The sequence below is a fragment of the Engraulis encrasicolus genome, chromosome 2, assembly GCF_034702125.1.
Source record: "Engraulis encrasicolus isolate BLACKSEA-1 chromosome 2, IST_EnEncr_1.0, whole genome shotgun sequence".
NCBI classification, from domain to species: domain Eukaryota; kingdom Metazoa; phylum Chordata; class Actinopteri; order Clupeiformes; family Engraulidae; genus Engraulis; species Engraulis encrasicolus.
This window is the reverse complement of record NC_085858.1, coordinates 53,924,777-53,952,285: the sequence shown is the minus strand read 5'-3', so window position 1 is coordinate 53,952,285 and position 27,509 is coordinate 53,924,777. Positions and strand designations below refer to the sequence as shown.

Genomic DNA, 27,509 nt, shown 5'->3' with positions numbered 1-27,509 from the left:
AGTATTAAGTCTTAAGCGTAATGTGTTAAAGTGATGTAAAAATCCACTCACTCTGGTTGTGGCATTATAATGAATGAGTTGCTGTTGCCTCTTTGCAGGGGTGAACGTCAAGGTCACGGACTTCAGTGGACGAGACATTTGCATCCGTGAGAAACGCAACGTCAGCATTGAACGCATTGCACGTGGGATCAGTGAGCAGGTATTTCTACTCTCCACATCCCAGATTCCTCATTTGTTTAGGTTATTTTACCAGGTGCCTTTTTCGATGAAGAAAACATAAATATGCAACCATCTTGACAAAAAAAGACCTTATTTAATTCTTACACAAAGGAATATTCAGTAAATACATTAAACAGAAGTAGGACATTTAGCGTGTAGTATATACATGCATCTGCAATACAGGCCTTTGTATTTGGTGCAGTGTATAGGTAATTGTCTGGACAATGTGCACGTGGTGTACAGTACATATACCGGTACAGATTGTCTGTATTAAGTATGTATGTGTGTGTGTGTGTGATTCTTTTTGTCAGATCTCAGAGCCCGTCTTCAGCCTGGAGTATATGGACGGCCACCCCGTATCCCAAGGTGAAGAGGTGCAGGAGTCTGGGGTGGAGCTGCGCTGCGTGCGTGCCCCAGACTGCGAGCATCACCCGAGCCTCAGCCACAAACGCCAGTGCTCCTGGATCTGGAGGATCAACAATGGACACCTGGAAACGAACGACTGAAACCAGCTGTGATCATGTGTATGGATATTAGTTGTGCAACTGCATCCATTTGGGCCTGCTGTTGCTGACAGTCCTAGCTAGGAGTCCTAGCTCCCTAAATCAGATTTTTTTTTTTTAACTAGTTTTCTGAAATGCATCCGTCACAATGGTGATTTATTTTATCCACATACGGTGTAAACAGGATCAAGATATGTAAATGGATAAAAAAAATGTTTTGTTTTTGTTTGTTTAAAGATCCGCAGTTAAAGCTAAAACACTGCCAGATTCCTTCCAACACGGATGACATCACTGAGTAACTGCCCCACCCGTCCTGAATACCCCTTACAATCAGCTGGCTCAGAACTGATTGAAACAATTTTGTTTTTCATTTCCTGAACCCAGAATTGACACCTCTGCACCCATACAACTTGTTTATCAAAATCCACGCAGCTGACACATGGTCCACATACACACTTACCTGTATGGACTATATCTTTCATAATATACGTGTCCACACACACACACACACACACACACACACACACACACACACACACACACACACACACACACACACACACACACACACACCTCTTGATCAGGTACACGTGCCCACATACAGTACCTCATTTGGCACTTTGGCTCTATGGGGCAGCCATGGCCTGCTGATCAGGGGGTTGGTCTTTGGATCAGAGGGTTGCAGGGTCAAATCCCACCCTATAGGTTTGAAACTCTCCCTACACCCTTGTGCCCTTGTTCAAGGCACCTAACCTCATATTGCTAACATAATACCCTGTACCTAAATAACTATTAGTTGCTTTGCATGAAAGTGTCAACTAAGTCAAATGTAATGTAATGTATCTCTACACACATCTATACAGCTCTCCTTGTAAGCCCAGTATACTCATTTGATGTTGTGTAGGCTTCCAGAGTTGGGCTGGGCAATATGACGTAAACAACTGATCATGATATCTTTTTCGTTTGACATGGGGAAGAGAACCAATCATAAATCCATGCCCCTGCTCTCTACTTTCACTGTGACTGCCCTTGTCATTCACTGGCCCCAGAAATTTAGTCAATATAATAAGTTTTGCACGACTCCTATTTTCTTGCCATCACATGTATTAGTAAGACACATGGTAGCCATGAGGTATGTGTTTGCCATTAGCAGCAAGTTTATTCCAGATGTTATTGTTAAGGAGATTGCCCCAAGGTTTACTTTCAAGGGATAAACGTGTAGTTTGACATGCCAGTCGAAGCAGAAATGTTTCTGCTGTTCGGTGCCATATTTTGTTGAAACATTTTCAGTGGGAATGTAAATTCCTTACTTTGCAGTTCATGCTGTATTAAGCTTTATTCTCAGCTTCATTATGTGTGTGTTTTTATTTGCAGAGTGGTCTCTGCATTGCTGTAAACCAAAGGGAATATACGTCAGAAATCAGTACAAAAAACAGAAAAATATCATGCCTGGACTCAAACAAAATCATGTTGTATGAAACAATGACACATGAACACCTCTCATGTTGTGTGTACAATGCAGTTAAAAGTAAGGATAAAACCACTTTCAATTCATGTGTCAATTACCTCCAATAGCACATTTTAATGTAGTATGAAATTGCATGCAACAGGTATAGTGTGAATGCAGTAGGTTTTTAACAGTGCATTCTGATAAGTGAATAAATTTGCAATCCTCGGTTATTAGAAGTTATTACCAACATGTTGGACTTTGAAACAGGAAAAAGAGAGCTCATTATTCTCAAGTATGCACTTAGAGCTTTCTTGTTTCTTGTTTCACCTTGCCATGCCTGTTAGCATAGTGATAGTACTTCTTTCCTGAATGGTATCCGTTTGAATGTTTGATTTCCCTTACTCTTGTGCCTATATGCAGTAGCTGCTGCATTTTTAAAGATATTCATACTCAATTCAACCTCAGTCTTGTCATTTTGCTGTCAAAAAATTTTCTTGTTTTCAAATCAAGGCTCTTTACAACACAGAAAATAATCGCATATGCTGTGCTGGGTTCTCTTTTTCATCTGTGAAACATAGGTCAATATAGAAGTGTGAAGCAGTTGCATCTGCAGACAGGCTATGCACGTGTTCGAAATATAAAATGTCAAAAGGAGCCTTTTAAAAAAATAAAAAAAGAACTTTTACATTTTGACTCATGTTTTACTCTTACCAAAGATTCTATACACCTTGTAAGCTACCATCGACTCCAGAATGATAACCCTTTATCCTCTAGTGCTGTTCCGAGTGCTACGCTTCACTTTCACAGTTCTGACAAGTCACAGTCTAGTCACAGTACTTCATAGCCAGCAGTCATCACTTCTGTCACGATCTGATTGTCTTCACACTCAAGGTTGAAAACATTATTCAGTACTGCTGTGTGGTTAGGCATTTACAACTATAAAGAAAGACTTGGACTAGTCTGAGAAAATAGAAGACTGTTATGTTTAAGGGGGTTTAAACAGCATTTAACTTCGATGGTGGTCTTGCCAAAAAATGCTGCAGCATTATTCCAAACCAAACTGATCTCCACACACACACAAATTCAACAGCTTAAGACCACATTGAAGTTTGCAAAGGATTTTATCCTTTTCATCTTTTCCTTTTTTAATTGTACAACATTATACAAAAACAGGCAATATGACAGAGCCAGGGCAGCTGAGGAAAAAAAACCAAATTGCTTCAAATCTCATGTATTTTTGTACAAATCCTAGAAAAAGAGTGAAAAAAAACTGATGGAAAAGGACAGTTGTATAAAAGTGATTTTAAAGTTGTTTTAAAAAATTACAGCAGGAAAAAAACAAGGCACTGACAACTGAAAAGAAAAAAAAAACATAAAAAAGTGTCAAATAAAGACCAGTGGTGTGGAAGAAGAGGAGCATCAAGCAGAGAATTAGACCGAAGTAGATGGGAGAGTATAAATAGCCAAGATTTTAAAAATACAGTACATTTAACACTATTCCTCACGAGGTACGTCTTCAAAGGTCTGACCAGCTCCCCACAATCAGCCGTGTGTGTGTGTGTGTATGTACCGTAAGTGTGTGTGTGTGATTATATAAGTTACACCACATATACAGTCATACAGGACACACACCTATGTAAACACTTCGCCTGTACCTCCATACGCCACAAGACAGTTGTATAAAGTGCACTCTGACAAGACCTCTGCATTTGTGGAGCTCAGAAAGACCTTTTGGTGTCTGTTGCGTATAAAAAACAGATGGCTAAAAAGTGGAGTTGGGGGGATATGGGAGGAGAAGGAAGGTTGGTGGTTTATAAGTGCAAAACTTGAGAAATGCATCGAGTAGGTAGCGAAGATCCGCTCCTCTTCACATTGAGTCGATTGAGAGATTTGTCAGGTCGCTTTAGTCCAAGAGTCTTTAGGTTAAATGCAAAAAAATGGTTTGCTCAATAGTGGAAATAAATAAATAAAGAGAAACAAATTTCATTTGTCTTTGCTGATCCTGATTGCTCTCTCTCTCTCTCTCTTGCTCTCTCTCTCCCTGTTTCTTAATTTCTCTCTTTCCTTCCTATCCATTACTCTTGTCTCTCTCTTTCTTTCACGTCGACTCTGTTCTGTTTGTGTACGACATGCAGTCGAGAGACAGGAAGTGAATGTACTGCAGTCCCCTCGACACACCTTAACCCTTCCACCCCCTCCCCTCCCCTCACGGCCGCCTTCTTACTGTATGTATACCACCCTCTTCCAGCTAGTCAGCACCTCAGCTGAGGCTTCTCTTGCCCGCTCTCTTCATCAACTCTCCTTATGTCCACCCGTTCTTCCTGTCTTTCTTTCTTTCTTTCTTTCTTTCTTTCTTTCTTTCTTTCTCTCCATCTCACCATTTCTCCATCTCTCCCTCACTCTACCCCTACTCGCTCCTTTCACATTTTGCGAATGACCAGCACAGTGGTGAGAACTCCAGCCAGGAAGACGCCGACAGTCTGCCACGTGGGCGTGCCAAAGTGGGAGCGGATGCCCTCCTGAAAGACAAAACAGAGAGACACACTGGGTTAGCTAAGCAGGTGATAACATCCTGAGAGACAAGAGAGAAAGACACCCTACGTTAGCAAAATAGGTGGAGTAAGTAGAGTACTGTAACTTCATGAATCCAAAAGGGACAAAAAACGAAGGAGTGGTGATGACGACCGATGGCACAGCTGCATCTCCACATGAAGATGGACACCACGAAAATGGGGTAATGAAAACAGCAAATGCAGCCAGGAGGATTTTGCATGTGCTGATTATGCAAACGCAGAGATGCAAGTCACTGCTTGTAAAAGCATGGCAGGCTTGGATCCAATACAGTAGTGTTCTGCTGCTGGGTGACTATGAGGTAATTCAATAACTCCACGTCTAACACTTTGACACCTTTGGAGTTCCTACATTGCCAATCACAGGTGCCTTCTATTGCAATCATAAGTTAAATATACTGTAGGGCCATCTTGGGGGCCACGTGGCTCACTGGGCCAAGGCGCCATTCCATGACACCGGGGACCTGGATTCGATTCGATTCCAACCTGAAGCTCTCTCTCTCTCTCTCTCTCTCTCTCTCTCTCTCTCTCTCTCTCTCTCTCTCTCTCTCTCTCTCTCTCTCTCTCTCTCTCTCTCTCTCTCTCTCTCTCTCTCTCTCTCTCTCTCTCTCTCTCTCTCTCTCTCTCTCTCTCTCTCTCTCTCTCTCAATAAAGGGGCAAAAAACATTCTTTACAAAAAAAAAGGTTGGTCTGCGTAGTAAACAATTTGGATCTATCCCTTCATCACCACTGGAGGGTGCACCTCCAAGAAATGCATATTATTGCACCACATTACAGAACACTGTTCAATTTACAGGAAGCGAAAGCACTTCATTGTGTCAATGCCACTAAAAGTCAACAGCTCAAGTCAAAAGCCAGATTTACAACACAATGTGATGCTCTGGCTAGCTCCATGCAGGTGTGAAGCTTTGCTAGTTGGCAAACATGAGATTTGACATCAAATAATGAGACATGACAGGGTGTAAAGGAATGCAAACAAAGTACTGTATGTGCAATGTGAGGCGGAAACATTGACCTATGAATACCTTACATGCAGTAGCTTGCAACTTGAAATTCCTTCTCATTTACACATGCACACCATTCTTGCCTGGGCAGTATCAAAGGATGCAGCATTTTTGGAACACTTTGGAATATTTATTTTGACCATGACGTGTTTTTATGTAAACAAACTATGCCACCATTAGAACTGCCAGGATCTCAGAAAGGGTTAAGCAAAAACAATGCTGTGTCGTTGGGTAGTGAAAAGACAAGGGTAGTGTGTGCAAAAATGATTGTGGTATTTGGCAGGAATTCTATGTAAATATCAAAGTAGTGCCTTTGGCCACCTTACAGGTTGGAAGTAGAATGGTTACTCTGAGAGCAACAGAGAAACATTCTACTATACATTACCATAAGGTTTTGCCCAGCAAAGCAAATTTAACAGGTGTCTTTGGCACTGTTACAACAAGTTGTTCAACGGTATTTTAAAGTTGAAACAACTACCAAGTGTTGCTGTGACTGAGTAATGACGGGACCTGTGCTTGAAATGTATATCAGGTAGATCACGTTTCAAAGTCAGGCTGGTGGTGAATCAAACAGCTTGTTTTGTCTGGATAGCTTACAGGGTGATGACTAAAGGCTCTGGGTGTTTTTTTTTTTGCTGTCTAATGGGCAAGCGGCTGAGCGACATTGGACTTGAACATTACAATGCACTGCCATAGCTGATAAACCTGTTTCAGGGGCCCTTATCTGTGAAAGGTTTGCTACACGGTGTGACTTTGCCCTTGAACACCTACAGTCTAATCAGGTTGTGTTTGAGTCCAAATACTGGTTATATAGATTCTAAATCTGAAGCTCTTTGCCGAGGATGTCATTGAGGAAATACATCCACACTCACACTTCACAATAACCTTCTAGATGTGACTGATGAATATCCAGGATTTTAAGTCTGTACTGAATTCTATGTGTCTTGCTTTTGACACAGTTCTATGATGCCTTCATACTTCATACCATATTCACAAGTGTGGTGATAGGCCTAGAAGCGAGTGAGGGTGAGTTTACACTGAGTGTCAGACATACTCAAAAATTGTATTACATTACTGTCATGATGCTGTCATGACCAGAACTCCCTGAAATGGACCTTCCTGGTTAAATAAAAGTCAAATACATTACTACCTGAGCGAGCCTGATGACGCACTGAGGCGAAACGCGTTGTTCGCTCTAATAAAACGAGCATAAAGTCAAGAATGTGTGCGGTAGACTTCTTTCCTTTGAAGTGTTGAACATTCCTGCGTCTACCAGCACCTAGGAGCTGTGCATGGAACCCTGAACTGTTGACATTACTACCTCAATTACCCTTTCCAAATGGCAAGAACAAAGGTTATATGCTTACCCAGCCACCTTGATCCCGGATCCAGTTGATGACATGTTCTCGGAGATAGTCAACGGTCCAATTTATGATTGTCCGTATGATGTCTGGCACTTTGGTCAGTAAAGCCTGGTCAAAGACACAAAGATGATTACTGACAGTTAAAATGTACATGTGATCAAGAAGAAGGCTGTGGATTGCAATATTGTGGATTAGTATGATATCTGGTCAATTATACACACGGGTGAGTATACTGCCGTGCAAAACAAGAACGCAGTATCTCAAAATGGTCTAATTTTTTTTATATCGGAAATGGGTTTTAAACTACCTCATTTGTCTTGTGTCAAAAAATGGTGGTCCAACACCGTCCCGTTTTGGAGAAAACTCATTTTGAAAGTGCAAAAATGACCAAAAAAAAGTTACTGCTTGTTGTATTGTAAGGTTATGTCGTACAAAACAAAAACGCAGTAAGTCGGCGAGTTACTGCTGCACGTTCCAATGGGACTGGTTTGGGAGTAGACAGTAATACTAGCCAAGAACGCAGTAACTCCTGCAGTAACTCCATTTTGTGGCAGTAATACCAGCCAAGAACGCAGTAACTCAGTTTTTTGTGGCAAAAAGACACATAAATGTTGTTTTTTTTGGGGTTTTTTGTGTGCATTAAATTTCTATCCTAAACAAGCATTACCAGGAAGTGTCACCACCAATTTACCGACAACACAGTTGTCACGCCATACGGGAAACTTTGAAGCCTTTTTTCTCAGTTTGCCGTTTATAGAGTTAATGCGTTCTTAGATTGTAGGGCAGTATACAACAGAACATGCTGCTTCCAATCCTGCTAGTTGATAATCTGAACAATTGAGTTTTGATTACAATTAGCTGATTCAATCGAATTAGTGGCAGGGTTTTTACTTTTCAAACCACAATATGAACATTTTGCGCACGTTGAGATCAGGTAGCAAAATACAGCCCACAGAAGACAAAAAAACACAACAACCCTAAATGTTACAGCATTGTTACAGTGTAAGCCGTTGGTTGATCTCACCTTGAGGACTAAACGGCAGGCGAAATAGAAGAGAGCCACCACCCGGCCCCAGTTGAACTTGCCGTCTGAGAAGATCTCGCAGGCCACCTTGAAAAAGACGTCCTTGGTGGGCTGCAGAGCCGAATCATTGATCATGCTGATCAGCAGGCGAGGTGCGCGACACACGAAGAGAAGGGAGAGAGTTTTCTAGTTAGGTTAAACCTGTTTGGTTTGTGATTTATGAAATGTCTGTCTAAAACATCACCTAATGTGAAACATGTAGTCCTCAAACTGACCACATTTTTTCCCCTATAATTGAATGTGTTGATTGTGTAAAAGGATGATGTTCAGCTAAAAGTCTGTCACACTAGGGTTATGCATTTCCAATTTTTAAGTGATGTTTTCAGTGTTAAATCCTCATGTGATATACAGTAATGGTGCATTCCCCAGAGGTAGGAGCTTCCCAATAGGCAACAAGGAGTCAGCTACCTCCCACTTGAAAGCGTTCCAACCAGCAAGCTAACCAAACTACAAACATGGAGGGACAAAAATACATATCCACTTCTCAAAGATGTCAGCAATGTAAACAATGAGGTGTAAACAACACCATGCGTTTTTTTTTTTTCATGTAGGAGCATTTCATCTTTGAAAGAGGCAATGCCAATAACAAAACCTTAGAAAGGTTCAACGGCGGTTTTGCAACTGTTAACCTGTCCAAATCAACTCTATTTGTCTATGGTGATTGCTGAGTAAAGTGCAACATAAACTATTCCTAACACTGTACGCTGCCATTGCTGTGATGACATCACGATTGTCAATGGGACGAAGTCGGTTTGCTTTGCTTTTGCCCCAGCTCGCGGCTTGAACATTCCGCTTCAACAGGCGTTCCAATGCATTTCAGCAAGTTGGAGGTCAGAAACATCCCATCTCCCAACCCTGGGGAATGCACCATTAGTTCTGCTTCAATCAGATCTACAAACTACAAGCAAAAAAACCCGCTTTGATTGCATGTGGTGATATGCAGTGGTGAAAAGGTATTACACACTGGAAACACAGAGCCAGGGGAGTGAAATGTCCTTCCCCTTCCAACCCAATTCATGTTAACTGTAACCATCAATGCCCATTTCAATGTACATAGACAATAATGCAAAAAGTCTCTTGTCCACGCAAAACTATCAGACTCCAACCACTGACTGTCTATATGCATTGTCTACATCCAACTGACTGGAACACTCCTGGGCACTCCCTGGTTCTCAGTGTCACCAGAAAGGTGGTTTCACTATGACCCTGAGCTGTCCATGGTGTAATTCACAGTCCCAGGTTAAAAACTTTTACTTTCAGGACATAATCTCTGCCAGTCAGGTTACAGATATGCTTGAACCCATCAGGCTTAGCCATATTAATGGAGTTAATGGATAACCCTAGTCCTGCTGGTTTCACTTTCAATGGTTGTCATGGTTTAGTCACACCACCTCCAGTTCATGCCATGGTGAGAAGAGTCATAGTGTACCTCTGCAGCTGTGCGTTATTGTCCAGCTCATCGCCAATCTGCTGTAGGCACAGCGCAAGTTTCTTGTGGCTGGGGTCGCTCAGCTCTCTGCCCCCCAGCTGGTTACGAGTCACCACTGCCTCTGGGTCTCCATGGCGACGCACACGCTCATAGATAAACCTGGGCACAGAAAACACGGAAGACATTTCACTTTCAATATATGCAGGAAGGTGTGCGAAGTGTTTAAATAGGGAACATGAAACTAAACCCGTCCTTTGGAACCCCAAGAAGTTAAGACATAATGCCCTTGAACACATTTAGCTTTTTGTAATTGCTGAATAACTCATCTCAGTTTGAACATGAGATGGATTGGTTCCACAAGGAAACCGTACAGATTCCAGGAACAATACCCTTCCATCATGACAAATTTAGAACATTTGAGCTGCACAAAACATTAGTCATATACTGTAGATTGCAACTGTAGTGTGTCTATGTTGTCTTGAGCGTTTAGATCACATTTAACTTTGTGCAACTGATATTCAGACTTCAGACATACTGACATGAAGACACTCACTCTTTTAGAAGGTCGGTTCCCACTTCCAGGATGTTGTCAGTTGGTCTACCTGCTAATACAGAAACAGACAGTTGAGAGGAGAATCACTGAGCCAAACTCCATTCTAAAGCATCACATCTATCTACAGCTGACCATTTATGAAAGTGAATTTTCAAGTCTCAAGGCAGTGGCACATACAGTAGCATTAGTGTGATTTTCATACATGATTATTGACTTACTATACTGTGTAAATCAATAATGTGATTTACTGCAAGTGTTGCCTAGGCCATCTGAAGTACATCGCCCGAGGTAGATCAGAGAGAAACTGAGGGAAGCATTCCTATGGTTACAAGTCATATTTCACCCACCAGATCAGAACAACCTCTAGGGAAAAAAGATACAAAGGACGAAAGCAGACCAAAACACTGGAATTTGCCCCCACAAGCCATTGTCGTCGTTGTGACTATGGTTGAGCCACTTAGTTCACCTTGTGCAAAGAACGTGGATCTAACTGCCAGACCTCAAAGTAAGTTTAGTTTTGTCTGACGTGTGGAAAGGGTACTCTCCTGACAACGGGGCCAAGATGGTTCTCTGCACACTGAGACCCGCATGTGACATAAATTAGTGTACCACCAGGCTCATCCTTTAGGTAGACTGGAAGAGCTTGAAGACCGAAAATGTACATCGTGGGCAGAGACCCACGTAAAAGCAACGCAGACATAAATCGGAATGTCCTCAGTGCAATTCATGGATTACTAGCGAAATCACCATTAAACCATCAATTAAGTACATTTAAAGCCGTTGTTAGGCTTCACATTATGTCAACGATGACTTGTGCCACCACCCCGCAGTGTTGTAGTAGTTGCTCGTAACTTCAAATGTTCTAAAGTACAGACACAAACAGCTAACAACTAGCAGGCTAGCCTCGAAAAATGACATGACTTGATGTCATTACACAGCCTTGATCATCTGATGACTGGTTCGGTCGTTGTATGTTGATCTACTTGACACTCAGGAGGTAAACCATGAAAAGTTAATCAGATGTCCATACAACTCGACCCACCAAAAGTGTATGCACTTAGTTACTGGCATAATTATTGTTCTTACCCGCATCGCCTCCTCCGGGCAGCGCAGCCATGTTCTGATACAAATATTGTCCTTTGCTTCCGCCTGTCGTCATCAGACAGAGCAAAGGAAGTTTCTACTTCAAAGAAGTGATACAATGTCGTGGTTTCGTTTTCCTCAATTAGTTGAGCGGAAACTTATCCCATCAATGATGCGCACATGTGTCTGAAGAACCGTTGAAGAAACACGCTCAATGTGTGGCCAAACCATAGGCGATCTCATATGTGTCAGCTAAAACAAATGGGAAAACAACAACAGACAGCACATAAAAAGCGCCCGAACATCGTCACATCCGGCAAGGGTTGTCTTTGGGCCACCGCGCGCATGTGTAGTCCTCTTTACGACTCGGCTGGCGAAGATGGCGGACGCTCAGGTATGCTTGGCTTTTACTCGTGGCTTTTTATAAACGCTCATATGGAACCTAAAATGTAAAATTTCCTTCACTTTTTGTCTGTGAGACGTTTGTTGTAACATTGGGAAGGACTTGATCCATGTTCAAGCCGAATACGCAGTGAGAAGTTCGATTGATTACCAGTGGCGTGAACATGCTCTTCCACAATGTGGAGCCGCAAGAGGCCTTGTGCTAATAGGCAACGTTGATTAGCTGACTTCGTTACTTCTGTCTCAAGTTCTTTTAAGATGTATAGTGAGTGCAGACTTGCATATTTCACATTCAACCAATGGAATGTCTGTAAAAGACTCTTCTTTAAAATGTAGCTAGTAGGCTTGACTGAAACAATATGCTTGTAAGAAGCTAGCCTCCCAGCTAACTGTAGCAGGAAGTTCAGCCTGGGGAAGGCTGAGGGGAGAATAGGCTGCATTTAGTGAGATAGAAAAGTTACTGCAGTTGTATCACTGTACTGTAACATGTTTTACCACAGTTGTTTAAATTATTAATTTATCCGGTTAGTCATGATCCCTTGTCAGTTGACCACACTGAAGGGACCTGTGCATTGACTGCAATGTTGATTGATGCTTAACCTACTGACGTTTTGTGTTGCAGAACGAGAGGGCTTATCAGAAGCAGCCCACCATCTTCCAGAACAAGAAGCGTGTTCTGGTTGCTGATGGCAAAGAAAGTGTCAAGGAGAAGCTTCCACGCTATCACAGAAATGTTGGCCTGGGCTTCAAGACCCCAAGAGAGGTGAGAACATCTTTGGCTCAGTTGGTTTTACACACCACCCTATAACGTAATTCATAATGGGCACTACTAACAGTTTGTTGCTGCACATGATTATTTTTCTCACGATGGTCTTCCAAGTCACAAGGACTTTGACGACAATGCCTTAAGGCAATGCTGATGCAGCCCCGTAATCTGAAGAGAAACTGCACCTTGGTAAAGTAGTTTTCTTAAAAGTATGTTTTTCCCCAATAGGCTATTGAAGGCACTTACATTGACAAGAAATGCCCCTTCACCGGAGATGTGTCCATCCGTGGCCGTATCCTTTCAGGTAAGGACCTTCAAGGGCTTTTTGGATTACGCTGTGTACCTGGCATAGTTCTGGCCTTTGTTCACGTATGTGTGTCTGGGCTTACTGGGCGCCTTAGGGGGTAGTTTTAATGGTTGATTGTAAAGGGCTGCAAATGATGTTTTTCTCACGATGGTCTTCCAAGTCTCGACTTTGACGATGTCGCCTTATGGCAACACTGATGCACCCAGTTATTCCATTGCTTCCAGTGGCTTGAAATTGCTGTTGTATATGGTAGTAACTTGCTGTATAATGTGATTTACATCTGCTATGCTGGTGTCTTGCACAGGCGTTGTGACCAAGATGAAGATGCAGAGGACCATCGTCATCAGGCGAGACTACCTGCATTACATCCGCAAGTACAACAGGTTCGAGAAGAGGCACAAGAACATGTCTGTCCATCTTTCCCCCTGCTTCAGGTAAGATGACAAATGTCATTAATGCCACAACTGTTAGCTTTGATGTGTACCTCCCTTTACCGTGCATATTCAAGTTGCCACAATCTGCAAATGATGTCTTTCTCACGATGGTCTTCCAAGTCTAGGGCTTTGACGATAACGCCTTAAGGCATTGCTGATGCAGTTAGCAAAAGCCTAGCTAAATGAGCAGACGTTAAGTTCAGTGTCTTGACGAAGCTTTTTGCTTGTTTTTCAGGGATGTAACACCTGGAGATGTCGTCACAGTTGGCGAGTGCCGACCCCTCAGCAAAACTGTGAGGTTCAACGTCCTGAAAGTCACCAAGGCAGCCGGCGCCAAGAAACAGTTCCAGAAGTTCTAATTTGGCATCAGGAGAACGCCAAATGTGCTGTATTTGGACCGAGAAATAAAAACATCTGTTGTATACATAACCTGATTCTATTGTATGTTTTGAAGTATGTCTTAGACTTGCACCTCACCTCTGATGGTATTACAGAATGGTACTGGCACTTAGATCGTATACTAGTCGTTGGATCACCTTGTTAACTACTAATTCAATGTGTTAAATGTCCAAGGGGGAAAACACTTCTTGCAAAAACATTTACTAGTGCTTTATTGGATTAAAGTCTATTCTGCATGAGTTGTGCTGCCATCTATTTCTCAACCATTTGTACAAGGTCAAGGAGCATTGAATTCTGCATGTGAAATGACTAGGAAATCTGCTGAAGATTTTTCAGCTATGACCCATGACTTAGTAAGACCACGAAGGCTTTCAAAAGTGTTATGCCTAAATTGTAGTTTGAAACCAATGTCATGTCACGCATTGCTGGGTTTACATTTCAAATCCTTACATTGAGCATAGTGGTGTGTACAGTTAAGGTCATGGATGATCGTAAAAGGAGGCCCAGAGGGAACAGACTGGTTTTAAGCATCTTATTGATATTGGAAATTCAAAGCTATTAATACATGAAATTTGTATATAAATGTGTGGGCACGGGTGCCTCATGCTTCAAATGGGCCAATATCAAAGTCATGGGTGAAGTTGGGCCAAATTCGATATTTGTTTAAAAATTAAGCATTGCATGTGTATAGTACTTCAGAACTATGCAAGTAGCATGCTACTTCCCATCATGCGGTTGTGCAACATTCGGTTAGGGGGTGCGGGAACGACATTGGAAATGTAAAAGGGGGTGAGCAGGGGGAAAAGTTTGGGAACCGCTGTGCTAGAATATTGTCCTGTTAAGCTGTGCCAATCATAATTGCCTACTGAGTTTCCATATGTGGGGAAAACGGTGAAGAAATTGTGACACTATAATAGAAAAATATATTATTGAAACATAAAGCATCAGAGGTGATGCTTGGTTGACTCAAGAAGTCAACATGAAAATTCTGGATTATTGCATCACAGCTCTATAGAATTCTCAGTCCCACAACCCATAGGTTGCCCAGTAGCCTACTTCTCAACCCATCTAGCACACCTCTGGTAAGACTTTTTTTTGCGGGGGGGGGGTTAATCTACCCTACCAGTATCTCAGGGGACCAAAAGAAGGTGGGGACTGTTTTAAAGGTGGCTGCCTTCAATATTGGCCAAAAGTTCCGCGGGAAATCCTGGTTTGTGTTCCTAATACGGCCCTCGGATGAATTTGAAGGGGCCCCTCAAATGCCCTATCTGATTATTTTGGTTTTAAATTAAAGGTGCACTTTGTAAGATTTGTAGGTGTTTATTTCCAGAATCCATGCTACCCATTCACTAATGTTACCCTTTTCATGAATACTTACCACCACCATCAAATTCTAAGAATTCATTATTACTGGACAAATTGTATTTTTCATACATGAAAAGGGGGATCTTCGCCATGGTCCGCCATATTGAATTTCTAGAAATAGACATTTTTAGCTGCAATAATGACTATTTGGGCCACACTAGGAAATATTAATTTATTACTTAGTAAACTTTAATGAAAAGATCAAATCTGGCAATAGGCAGCCCAGTTTCAATGAGCAGCATAGTTGCAGTACCCTTTTTGCCCATTTCCTGCACAGTGTACCTTTAAACATTTTCCAGTAGGACTAGGTTCATGGTCGATTATCAGTGCCATGCTATTGCCTTTAAAACCATTTTGTAATCCACAGTTAACCTTGGGTTAGGCCGTTAGGGGTTGAAGAGAGGTAGGCCTAGTTCTCATCAAATGGGTCAGAGAGGGCTGGCTGCATTTCGGCTACCATAACTTCTGGTGAGTTTGTACTAAGTTTTCATCTTGTTTATTTATTTACTAAAGCTTATGTTTTGTCATTTATATATTTTTTATTTTTTCATTGTAAACCTATCAGACAGCACAGATTAAAGTCATTGACTAATTTTGGTGCATGTTAAATAATGTACATTGTCCATTCTTGACCCTTGTATTGTGTTCGAAAGCTGTTTACACCTGTGGTGTTCGCAGGTCAATTTTGACCTGTGATTAAAAATGCTTGAGAATCCTTTAAATCACCAGTTTTCTTCCAATATTATTTTTTTCAAGTCATTGCTGGCTTAGTATAACCAGTGTGGGATTTTTTTTTGCTCCAGAGACAGTGTTCTAACACAGTGGTTCTTAACCTTTTTTCTTAAAACACCCCCTTACCTGTGCCAAAGACAAGCCGTGCACTCCCAACCTAAACTTCTACAGGTGTATACGCACTGAAAAAGGATTGAAGTGATTAATTACAATTGTCTAGCTTGAGACACTAATCACTATCTTAATGCCTTCACATGGGAACCAAAACATGTATTTTTGATTCAGCCTAATTATAGTGTTTGCAAGCCGAATTTGGGTCACAACCTCGACACAAACAAAATTCTGTGCGCCCCCTGCAATCTCTGGCGCACCCCCATGGGGTGCCCACACCCCAGGTTAAGAACCACTGTTCTATACCAGTGTTTACATTTAAATTCACTAAACATACACTCTCATTCTTATAAACTGAGTAATAATTATAAACTGTAAATGTGTTATAGTCTTATATTAGAGTACAGGCAGAGAGAGAGAGAGACGGAGATCAATTTTTAATAATGGCACAATAGCACGGTTAAATAAACGAGTGTATAGAATAGGTGGTGCATTTTAATCTACACAGTGTTTTGATTAAGGTTAAGTAGGCATACTGTATTCCTTTTGTCTATGCGCAGCCAAGTTATCCTGTTTTTTAATGTCAGCGTTAGTCATGTTATCTGCATGTCATAGCTCACTCAGCAAATAAGCTTGTGCAGTTATTAACATGGTTTGAATTTATGAACTCTTTTCACAGACATTACTGCAATTCGTAGTGGTAAACATGGAGGGCTCCGACGATTCAAGGCCTGTAGCTGGATCTTCATGTGTGCCAGACAAGTCAGATATAGATAGAAATGACCTCTTGTTTGACATTATGAGACTGCCTATAACGTAAGTTCCATAAAGACTAAACTACATACACCTTTGAATTATGTTGTAGGCAAAGTCAGTCTTCAATTTTGTTGTTGTTTTGTTTATTTTTGTTGTTATTTCTTTGTTTGTTTTATGTTTATGCACGGATTTTACCCCACAGGCAGTTCCAGGCATTTTGCCATGGAATACAGAACAATGTGAGTGAGTAAACAAACAAACGTCTGAAATTTCCTTTTAATAACTTGGAAGTCATGTTGGTTAATCAAAATAATGTGAAAGTAAAAGGCTCGCATTTTGCTTTCAATTTTCATGTAAGATGTCCCCCGACGAGCTTTCAAAGATGATGGCGGCCTGGACTGAGGAGAGATTTAAGAAAAACCTCAGCCAAACCATGACAGCATTGGAAGAAAGAGTTAACATCCTATCCTCCAGCTATCATTCCCGGTCAGTATGATTTCTCATCACCAACTGCAGCTGTATGTGTGTGCGTGTGTACGTGTGTGTGTGTGTCTGTGTCTGTGTCTGTGTGTGCATGTGTGTGATAGAGAGAGAGAAAGAGAGAGAGAAAGTTAGATCTGCCTTTGGAGTGAGCTATATGGTTAATATGTGTAATGTCTTGTGTATTCTGCATTTATGTACGTATACTGGACACCTTAATTTCCCCTCGGGATGAATAAATGATGCTCTACTGATCAATAGTAGGTTGTAATTAATGTTACAAATTATGGGTGACGTGTAATAGCTTACTCATGTAATATTATAGTCTTTCAGAGTATTCAAATAGCACCTTAATGTACTTACTGTTGGCCAGGGTTTCCCAACCTATTCCAACTTGGGGCCCACTTGACATTTTCACAACTGTTCGGGGCCCATTTCAGACCCAAGAAACAACACAACTGAAATAAATAGCCATCAGTGGCACACACACACAAATATTATTTCAATTTTTAGAAAATTATTTCAAGGCCCACTTGTAATACTCTTAAGGTCCACACTTTGAGAATCACTGTTGTAGGATACATTGAAAGACCATTTGGGAAACTCCAACCCCCATTGTCATTGTGACACAGCTCTCCACAGCACACAAGTGATCACTGCACACAATAACATTGCATTTATGCCTCACCCATGCTAGGGGGCAGCCCTCAATGGCGCCCCAAGGGAGCAGTGCGGCGGGACAGTACTATTACTTACTGTTAATACTATTAATTACTCCATCCATCAACCTGGCAGTTCGGGAGTCGAATCAGCAACCTTTGGGCTACAAGTCTGACACCCTAACCACTTACCCATAACTGATACAAAATTGTGTTGGCAAGTTTAGAGGAGAAACTTGTCATCCCATTTATATCTACATATGTTATATGTTATTACATGTTATTATATGTGTATTTATATATTACATATATCATTATTATTTAACACATGTATATATAACTGTTAACACACAGGAAACAGCAAAATGACACTGAAGACAATGTCCAGCTGGCCCCAGTAACAAAGGAAGTTCTTACCACTGTCCTTGACTCTATGAATACGCCTGCTCCAGATGACCGCGATGCTGGAGGGAAACAACAGTTTATAGGTTACCTTCAAGGAACGGTTGAGAAAATGAAGAACTTGACAAAAGCGTTTAGGAGTGTGGACAAACAGCCCAAGACCCTGAACATAACGCCAGCTGTCGTTGAGAGTCTCTCTGTGCTGCTTCTGGCTGTACCAGGCAAAGATGGAAACTTCCCTTGCAAGTCCTCCCCTGCAAGTCCTAGTGAGAGTTCAACTAGACTGTGTTCTAAAGATGCCATCATTCGAGCTTCAAAAAGTGTTAGTAGTATACTGATGACACCAGTTGTCTCTTCAACTCAACAAGGTGGCCGCAAAAGTCCCTCCATGGCTTCTGTCCGACCTGTGCATGACAGTGCTCGGGGAATCGTTGACACTATTGTCACTGATATAGAAGAACTGTATGACAGCCTTGAGCCAAAAGAAATTGAAATGCTTCAGAGCCAAAGTTTGCCAACGCAGGAGGAAAGTAATGCCACGCAAAAGAAGGTGAAGGGTAAATTTCACAGCATTGTGTGTAGTGCTCAGGTGAAGCTCAGGGCAATTTTCACCATTCATCAGTCACACGACATCATCCCAGACTCAAACCCAGACACATGCCATGATGGCGAACAGTTAAAGGATGCCTCTGATATCCAGTCTGATGCTAAGGGTCTGCCTGTTGAAAAACAAAAAGAGCAAGAGGGACCGGTATCCCCCTCTACTGACACACAAACCCCAGACAAACATGTGGGCCTCACTGATAGCAATGTTTCAGATAAACCTACAGTGTCAGCAGTGCAACTAAGGGCAAATGCAGATCTGCAATCTTCCATGGAAATGCCTGACACTGAAACGAGTAATAACACAGCATTGTCTTCTGAGAATAAAGAAACTGTATCTTCACCAGCAAGCCAGCCGGAGGAAAAAGATAAGAAGCTTGGAGTGAGGAAACAACTTAAAATCTTCTTTCCAAAAGATAAGGCTTCATGGCTCAAGCTTTCAAAGGTATCTCCAGGTGTGCAGTCAAAGCCACAGGGTACGCCACCATTACTTGACGAGAGTACTCTCTTTGGCATTGCAGAGTCTATGGATACCTCCTCTGTGCAAACTCAGGACACAGCAACGATAGATGCTGCACAGCCTCATGCCTTACCTTCACAAGAACATACCCAGGCTCTAGATATTTCTGAGAAGAGTGGAAGTATGCCAACATCAGTCAGCCAAGATCAGGAAAATGACCCCACTGCTATTACAGAGAGCTTTGACAAAGAAGTCCATAGAGCCAACCTTGGGAAGACACTGAAAAACATTTTTGCGAAAGGGACAAGATATTCAGTCACAAAGGAAGCCGAGACCTGTGAACCTCCGGAGCAGTCTACTCTAGAGTGTGAGAAGGCTACTCTGCATTCTGATTCAGCAGATACTAAGCCGGCAGGCGAATATACTGAGCTTGACAGCACCCTTACACACACAACTTCTGAGAGCTTCAATTTAACTAGTCAGGAAGGCTCTTCTGTGTTACCATCGTCAACTACTGAGGAAGTGATAGAAGATGTCATCCCAACTGACAACCAAAAAACCATGCGTGAGAAATTCAAGACATTATTTTCCAAAAGCCCAAAGCCTTTGACCACCACAGAAACCTATGAGGCCACGGAACAGCAAATTTCCACTCCAGAAGAGAGAGCCGTTGAGATCTGTGCCTCAGAACCAGAGTCATACCCACCATGTGAGGCAGCTGCATCGTCCCATGTGGACAAAGAAGAATCTTCAGCTGAGGACACCAGTGAGGTAGAGCAGACCTCAGAGGCAGCTACAACACTGGATGAAGAAACAGTCTCTACAGACACCACCCCAAGCACCAAATCTAAGCTTCTCGGCGTTGGTGGCAAGTTAAAGCGATGGTTCGGAGTAGAATCACCCTAATGCCATTTGAACCGTGACACCCATCCACCTTTACACCCGAAGTGTTTTCTGCCGCAGGCTTACATCAACAGAGTTGCCGTGTTATTCGATGTTTATTCCGGTTAGCTTGACTCAAGCGCATATGGATACTGGGCACCGTCTCCAAACTTTCCCCACAAAAATAACATGTCATGACACCAAACTTCTGCAGTAGCACAAATATGGTCTGTACTCACGAAACGAAGCATTTGGAAGTTTGGAAATAGTCCAGGAGTTTATTATTATCAACACAAGCCGAATAGCTTCTCTGCTGCTAAAGCTGCGCCAACGTTACTTCCGTCATCTAAGACAAGCATGTAAGAGTCCTCAACGAAGCTCATAATATGCACAATGAAAAGTGAATTCAGCATCAGTATTGATAACGAAAATCCTTGTCTAATTGATAGTAGGTAAGATTTGAAATATCTTTTAAGTATTGCCTTGAAAATATAAGCCTTAATCACAATTCAGTGAAAACTTTTTTAACACTCTCGTCTGGAAGTTTGTTGAAGACTTTTACGGGCTTGTCTCATATGACGGAAGTAACGTTGGCACAGCTTTAGCAGCAGAGAAGCTATTCAGCTTGTGTTGATAATACTAAACTCCTGGACTATTTCCAAACTTCCAAATGCTTCGTTTCGTGAGTACAGACCATATTTGTGCTACTGCAGAAGTTTGGTGTAATGACATGTTATTTTTGTGGGGAAAGTTTGGAGACGGTGCCCAGTATCCATATGCGCTTGAGTCAAGCTAACCGGAATAAACATCGAATAACACGGCAACTCTGTTGATGCAAGTCTGCGGCAGAAAACACTTCGGGTGTAAAGGTGGATGGGTGTCACGGTTCAAATGGCTTTAGGGTGATTCTACTCCGAACCATTGCTTTAAAAACATTATTTGCAATGTCCCCTAAGCCAATGGATGTTGCACCTGTCATGCAGGAAGATGAGACTGTTCCTGAACCAGCTGCTGCACTTGCTGAAACGGTGGATGCTGTTGCTACTCCTGACACTGAGACAGTTCTACAACCCCCGCAGAACACACTGCCAGAAGCATCGTTACCTGAGGGCACTAGTGAGGCAGAGCGAGCCTCTGAGGCAGCCGCCACACTGGACGAAGACACTGTCTCTACGGAAACCACCCCAGAAACTAAATCTAAGCTTCTCGGCGTAGGTGGCAAGTTAAAAGCACTATTTGCATTGTCCCCTAAGACAGGTGATATTGGACCTGCCTTGCAGATGGACGAGACCGTTACTGAGACAGCCGTCTCTCCTGTGGAAATTGTGGATGTAGCCAGTGCACCTGATGCAGAGGAAGCTCCAACGCATTTGGTGACAACTCTGCCAGAAATGTCTTTACCTCAGGACACTTATGAGGGGAGCTCTGAGGCAGTCACAACACTGGATGAAGACACCGTCTCTACAGAAACCACCCCAGATACTAAATCTATGCGTTTTGCCATAGGTGGCAAATTAAAAACATTATTTGTGAAGTCCAAGTCAGTGGATATTGAACCTGCCATGCAGGTGGATGAACCTTTTCTAGAAGCAGCTATCTCTCCTGTGGAAACTGTGGAGGCTAACAGTGCTCCCGAAGACACAGCACCTCCACAGCCTCCTGTGGATACCCTGCCAGAAGCATCTTCACCCAAGGATGGACCGGGGGTCTCTGATGCAGACACAACTCTGGCCGAGGAAGCTGTCCCTACTGAAACCACCCCAGACACTAAATCTGAGCGTCTCAGCGTAGGTGGCAAATTAAAAGCATTATTTGCATTGTCCCCTAAGACAGTGGATGTTGGACCTGCCTTGCAGATGGATGAGGCTGCCACTGAGACAGCCATCTCTCCAGTGGAAATTGTGGATGTAGCCAGTGCGCCTGATGCCATGGAAGCCAGTGCTCCCGATGACAAAGCAGCTGCACTGCCCCCACTGGCTACGCTGCTAGAAGCATCTTCACCTAATGACACTTGTGAGGACCAGGAGGCCTCTGATGCAGCCTCATCACTGGACGAGGAAACTACTGTCCCTACCGAAACTAAATCTCCTCATCCCAGCGTTGGTGTCAAATTAAAATCATTATTTGTGTGGTCCCCTAAGCCGGCGCATGTGGGACCCGCCATGCAGACAGATGAAACCATTCCTGAAGAAGCTGCCTCTTCTGTGAAGACACTGGCTGATGCTAGTGACCCAGATGTCGAAGCAGCTCTACAGTCACCTGTGGGCATGCTGCCAGAGACATCTCCTTGTGATGACATCCATGTGGTACAGGGCTCAACTGAAGCAGTCATGAAACTGGATAAGGAACCTCAAACTCAACTTCAAAGTGCCCCTACTGAATCCGGTACAGACACTAAATCTAGACGCCCCAACATGAGCCAGAAGTTAAAAATATTATTTGCAAGGCCCCTTAAGCCTGTGGATGAGGAACCCACCATGCAGGCAGATGACACAGTCCCTTATGTGTCCACCTCTCCAAGCCATGCGCTGGACGTCGGCGCTGCTTCTATTTGTGACACATCTCCACAACCGCCTATGCGCACACCTTCTGCAAGCAATAGGATGTGGCCTTCCTCTGACACGGCCATTTTAGGCACCAAAGCTGACGACCTGAGTGGCGTTAAGGACATGCCACCAGAGGCACCTGTGAAGAAGGACACTAGAAGTACTGCCAATGCAAAAGCATTCCACACCATGTCTGAGGCTGCATTAGCTTTGAAAAATGTCACGGACAGAATGGTCCTTCAAGAGCGCGATGATGCCTCAGCAGCAGCAAGTCTGCATCGGCTGATGTCGCGGGACGTTCTCCGGCCATTCACAGATGACCTGGTAAACAGAGTGTATGGCTACCTAAGTGCAATTGGCAGCTCTGCTCCCTGCATTGAGCCTGTCAGGCTTGTTACTGAATCAGGGGTCTTGACAGCAGCAACAACAACAACAGCAACAACAACAACAACCGGTGATCTCAAAAGAGATCTTGTAGTGAAGCGTGATTCAGACATGACACGCGCCTTTGCAGAGGGATCTGTTAAGGCAATGGTCAAGCAGCTGTTAGAGAGACTTCTCCCACTGCCTAAAGATTCGGACACGTCTGGAAACAATGTGTTGAATATGGTTACTTACATGATTGCCAAAGAGGCTGTGAAGACAATCACATTGGATCACCTCACTCTGCAAAGGGAAGAGACTGACACTGAGGTGCGTAGTCATTTTGATTGACACATATTGCACACTGTATGAATCTGTTAAAATTTACTTTGTTCCTTTATTTGGCATGCTGTATTTTTACTTACTATACTGTACCTACATGTGAGTGCATCTTTGTTGAGATAGCATAAGCCTCAAAGAAAACGTATTATTTGACACTGGTTCTTGTACAGAGTTCATACACTGACAGCGAAAGCAGTGGAAGTGGCGAGTACAGTGAAGTAACCAGTGCCACCAGCGCCACCTCTGCAGATGACAGCAGCAGCAGTAAGTCAATCTCTTACATAATAGAAGAAATGTGGATGCACAGCTAATAAAATGTATAATTGCCTTTTTTGTCATGTTTTAATAGGTTCTGATGAGGAGGATGACCTTGAAATGAAAACAGACCACCAGAATACTCAGAAAAAAACTATTTTTTCCCTCATGCGTGTTTTCAATGCTTTCAAGTCCAGCAGCGTGACTCCAAGTTAATGAAGAAATGATTAAATTCCCAGAAAAAAAACATTAATAAAACACATTAAGCAATTTGTTTGACTTTTAAAGGCAGTGGTTATCAAAGTGGGGTTCTGTGACTCCGTGGTAAATCTGTGGCACATTGCCATGGGTGCGAAAGTGAAAAGTTGAAAAGTTTTTTGAAATTTCAAATGCTACAGCACCATGCACTACTGAGGGAAACTTAATTACACAGTAGAGAACTAGACCCAAATTTAACAAAAAATAATCTATTCCTAGCCTCTCTTTTAGATTAAAATTACTATTTTAATTATGGGGGTCCCCCATGATAAAATAGGGGTCTCCGGCCCAAAAAGTTTTGATAACCCCCGTTTTAGGGGCATTCAGGAAAGGGGAAGGAAGGAAAGAAGAGTCTCTCTGAAGCAGTTGCATGGGATCGTCGTTAGTGATTAAAATGTTGGCCATGCTCAATTAGGGTCACAGTCACAGGTTCCATTCTCCACACCACTATCATTCTACACCAGGGGTGTCACAAACATACGTATGGCCCGGGGGGCGGATGGGGAACGTGGTTCAATCTGGCCCCAGACTTGTAGAGACAAAAAAGGGGGGGGAAAGAATGTAAAAATAATAAGTAAATCTCTATAGGCAATTACAAAATATGCTGCTGTTGCCTGAGATTTCAGGTTTTTAAATACTTTAATTCTTCTGGTCCTGATATACCCACTGTCATCCACCTGGAGATGATTGACGAGCAATGCGATTCCAATATGAAGCAGAAATTTGCGACATTTTGCAACGGTGTTACTGGTGTGGCCCACTGGAGATCCAAAAGGGTGTATGTGACCCCTGAACTGAAATCAGTTCGACACCCCTATTCTACACTGTGACTGGGGTACCCTGAATACAGCGCCACTATTTGGGTGCTCCTCAGTGGGTTAAATACGATGAAATTGAATTTTGTCCTGCTGACCTGTAGAATCTGTGACTTCACTTCAATTGCAAATGGGATCAATTTCGTTTGACTGATTAATAGTGGCTCAAAATGGACAAAATATGAACTGCTTCTAAGTCTGTGGAATCAGATAGCTGTATAGCCTATATCAGGGATTCGACGATTTTGACGTTGAGGCCCATTTTTTCAGTACAGAGTGGCCCAGGGCCCATCTAATATTGCCCATGCCCACATACATATATAGGCCTATATTTTATGTATATAAAGTAAATGTAAAAATAATATACCTGTATGTATAATTATTATATATAATTAATTAATAAAATTTATTATAATTAGGCTGTATATACTGTAGGCTTAGGCCTATAACCTATATATATTTTTGTGTCTGAAAAACAATTAAATCCTGTTTAGAAAAATAGCTTATAGTTGCCTAAAAATAGGCCTATTAATGCATTTTGTAATGGAAAAACTGTAAAAACTTGCATCAGGCCAGAGCCATTCATACATTTGAATGCCTCTCTGACATTTGTGACAGCTCTGTTTGCGATTTGTGATGTGAGAGTAGGCATTTGGAACAACTTTGAAAATGAAAAAGGTTGTTGGTGCTTTACAAAGTAGTTTTCCTTTGCAGTCACAACTTGTTGGAAGTGGAATTGTCTCATTTTAACCATAGCACAGCCTGCTTAGCCCTAATTAAGCGGGCTTGCCACGCTTATAGTAATCTCTAAGTCCAGTTTCTTCCTTGCTTCTCTTGTGCAGGTCAGTAAAAATAGAAACCGCTTCTCCTCCTAGGCCTTTCGAGATAGAGACACTGTTCAAACACTAAAACGACCGGCTCGGCTTGGAGATTTCAAAAATCGCTTTTTTTTTCCGTTTTCGGCGATTTTGTGTAAGTTTGGGTCCCCATCGAAAACAATGGTGGAATGCTCGTGAATGAAGGTTCCGCCAAACTAGGGATCAGAGTGTAGGAAACTTTTTCGTCCATAAAACATCAACACTTTCACCTAGAAGTTTAGTTGAAACGTTGTTAGCGAGCGCTGGACGATGACTCCAAACTGTGAACAGACCATGTCCCAACTCCCATTACTTTTTAAATGGCAGGTGTGTAAACATGGCTGGGCTGGCCCAATGGCTGGGTCCTATTGATTATTGAAGTGCCTTTCTGAAGAGGTCAGCACATCTTCCACAAGAGGTCCATTTGTGACTGAACCGTTCAACCTATAAACTTCATTCAAGGACTGTTAGAAAGATCACACATATGACTCCCATCTGTGCAAAGGACATGTGCCAATTCTTTTTAGTTTTTTAACAACAGCGATCTAAAAACTGTTTTGATTCTGCCCTCTGCCTTAGAGCACAATACTTACTGCCATACAGACAATCAGAACAGGTGCTGCCAATAAAGGGTTCCATCTCAACTGTCACTTTCTCTCAACATTCTATTCTTAACGAGCAGCTGCACTACAATTCTAGAGTATTGTTCAGCTCTTCAATGCAATGTGATATTGTCTTGCTGGAATGCTTATGACAGCCAGCTGCTTGGCTCAATGGTAGAGATGCTGGAGTATATGGAGTTCGAATCCCACTCGGACCCATGTTGATTTTCAAAATTATATAATATGCAGTGTTCCTTAGCCAACTTAAAATACCATGTATGTCATTTAGTATCAATGGCAAAGGTGCTGGATTAGAGATATGGAGGTTGTGAGTTCGAATCCCACTCGGACCCATGTTGATTTTCAAAATTATATCATATGCAGTGTTCCTTAGCCAACTTAAAATACCATGTATGTCATTTAGTATCAATGGCAAAGGTGCTGGATTAGAGATATGGAGGTTGTGAGTTCGAATCCCACTCGGACCCATCTTGATTTTCAAAATTATATCATATACTAAATGACATACATGCTATTTTAAGTTGGCCAAGGAACACTGCATATCCCCAAAATGCGGAGCTACAACACTTTCAAGATGGCTGAATCCAAGATGGCTGAATTGTTTGACCCATAACATCTGACTGGGTGGATGGATTTTTCCCACTTTTCTTTTAGCTTTGTTTTCACAATAGTAGTTTGTTTTTAATTTAGGTATAGAGATATCAAATATAAAACTGCTCAGCTCTGCCCCAAAAGGCAAGCCCGCTTCCAGCATTTTCTGTGAGAATGCTATTTAGTCCCGTATTGCAATTATATTAAATAGAAAACACAACCAGATAATTGGAGTGCTTCTGGGTCTTCACTCCCAAAGAGGTCCATAGACATCACCGGCGGGCAGACAGACAGAGAAAAACAGACAGGCAGACAGACAGACAGACAGACAGACAGTCATTGCGACACCTAGCCCAACCCCCTCCCCTCCCGGTGGGCCAGGTAAAGGTACGACATTCTAGTCCCTCTCAAGCCCCTCGGGCCGGGCCTAGGAAATACCAACGTGCTCTCAGCAACAGCAAGGCTGTCACTGCCCCATGAGTCACTCTCAAGCACAGCACAGCACAGCACAGCACAGCACAGCACAGCACAGCACAGCAGGCTACAGCATTAACCAGAAGGGAACTAGGAGACATAGCAGTACAACGGTTCATGTTAAAATGATAGGAACAGTGGAGGGAGGAGAGAGGGAGGGAGAGACATTGGGAGAGGGAGAGGGAGAGAGAGACATAGAGGGAGAGCTGTTTTTTAGTATTAAGTGGGGGGAGCGGAAATATGCATACACCTCAGAGACACACACAAACACACACAATATAAATGCGCGCACACACACATACATAATATAACTATATACATAATATAAATATAACAATATAACACACGCACACACACACAGAGACCTG

The 27,509-nt window shown here is 42.5% G+C and overlaps 4 protein-coding genes and 3 non-coding genes across 11 annotated transcripts in view; 6 read left to right on the top strand and 1 right to left on the bottom strand.

Annotated features, from left to right (window-relative positions):
* map3k14a (mitogen-activated protein kinase kinase kinase 14a) overlaps nt 1–2,859 on the top strand; it is a 24,785-nt gene extending 21,926 nt beyond the window's left edge. For all 3 annotated transcript variants that reach the window (XM_063191720.1, XM_063191713.1, XM_063191731.1), the window contains exons 15-16: nt 99–199; nt 531–2,859. In XM_063191720.1, coding sequence (XP_063047790.1) covers nt 99–199; nt 531–725 — 296 coding nt within the window. In that variant the 3' untranslated portion in view covers nt 726–2,859. The remainder of the gene's footprint in view (nt 1–98; nt 200–530) is intronic.
* A 415-nt stretch (nt 2,860–3,274) lies between these two features.
* On the bottom strand, nt 3,275–11,510 carry LOC134441431 (apoptosis regulator BAX-like). 3 transcript variants are annotated; one of them, XM_063191752.1, is made up of 6 exons: nt 11,263–11,510; nt 10,177–10,228; nt 9,624–9,782; nt 8,135–8,270; nt 7,114–7,218; nt 3,275–4,691 (listed from the first exon to the last, which is right to left on the bottom strand). In XM_063191752.1, exons 1-6 carry the CDS (start codon nt 11,333–11,335, stop codon nt 4,593–4,595), a joined length of 624 nt encoding a protein of 207 aa, XP_063047822.1. In that variant the 5' UTR covers nt 11,336–11,510; the 3' UTR covers nt 3,275–4,592. The 3 variants fall into 3 exon arrangements, with proteins under 3 accessions (XP_063047822.1, XP_063047829.1, XP_063047813.1); XM_063191759.1 differs by having other exon boundaries at nt 10,177–10,225; XM_063191743.1 differs by lacking the exon at nt 11,263–11,510 and adding an exon at nt 10,425–11,248 and having other exon boundaries at nt 10,177–10,225.
* Nucleotides 11,511–11,544: 34 nt separating this feature from the next.
* rps11 (ribosomal protein S11) lies at nt 11,545–13,597 on the top strand. Its single transcript, XM_063191771.1, has 5 exons — nt 11,545–11,653; nt 12,284–12,424; nt 12,656–12,731; nt 13,039–13,168; nt 13,404–13,597. The coding sequence occupies exons 1-5, from the start codon at nt 11,639–11,641 to the stop codon at nt 13,525–13,527; spliced, it is 486 nt and encodes a 161-aa protein (XP_063047841.1). The 5' UTR covers nt 11,545–11,638; the 3' UTR covers nt 13,528–13,597.
* On the top strand, nt 12,506–12,590 carry LOC134443607 (small nucleolar RNA SNORD35). Its single transcript, XR_010033694.1, has one exon. It is a non-coding gene; the product is annotated as a small nucleolar RNA SNORD35 (small nucleolar RNA).
* LOC134443618 (small nucleolar RNA SNORD35) lies at nt 12,860–12,940 on the top strand. The gene has a single exon (XR_010033695.1). It is a non-coding gene; the product is annotated as a small nucleolar RNA SNORD35 (small nucleolar RNA).
* On the top strand, nt 13,254–13,335 carry LOC134443596 (small nucleolar RNA SNORD35). The gene has a single exon (XR_010033693.1). It is a non-coding gene; the product is annotated as a small nucleolar RNA SNORD35 (small nucleolar RNA).
* Nucleotides 13,598–20,949: 7,352 nt separating the features above from the next.
* LOC134463601 (nascent polypeptide-associated complex subunit alpha, muscle-specific form-like) lies at nt 20,950–23,829 on the top strand. Its single transcript, XM_063216781.1, has 3 exons — nt 20,950–23,256; nt 23,439–23,532; nt 23,618–23,829. Exons 1-3 carry the CDS (start codon nt 20,962–20,964, stop codon nt 23,737–23,739), a joined length of 2,511 nt encoding a protein of 836 aa, XP_063072851.1. The 5' UTR covers nt 20,950–20,961; the 3' UTR covers nt 23,740–23,829.
* Nucleotides 23,830–27,509: the final 3,680 nt, after the last annotated feature.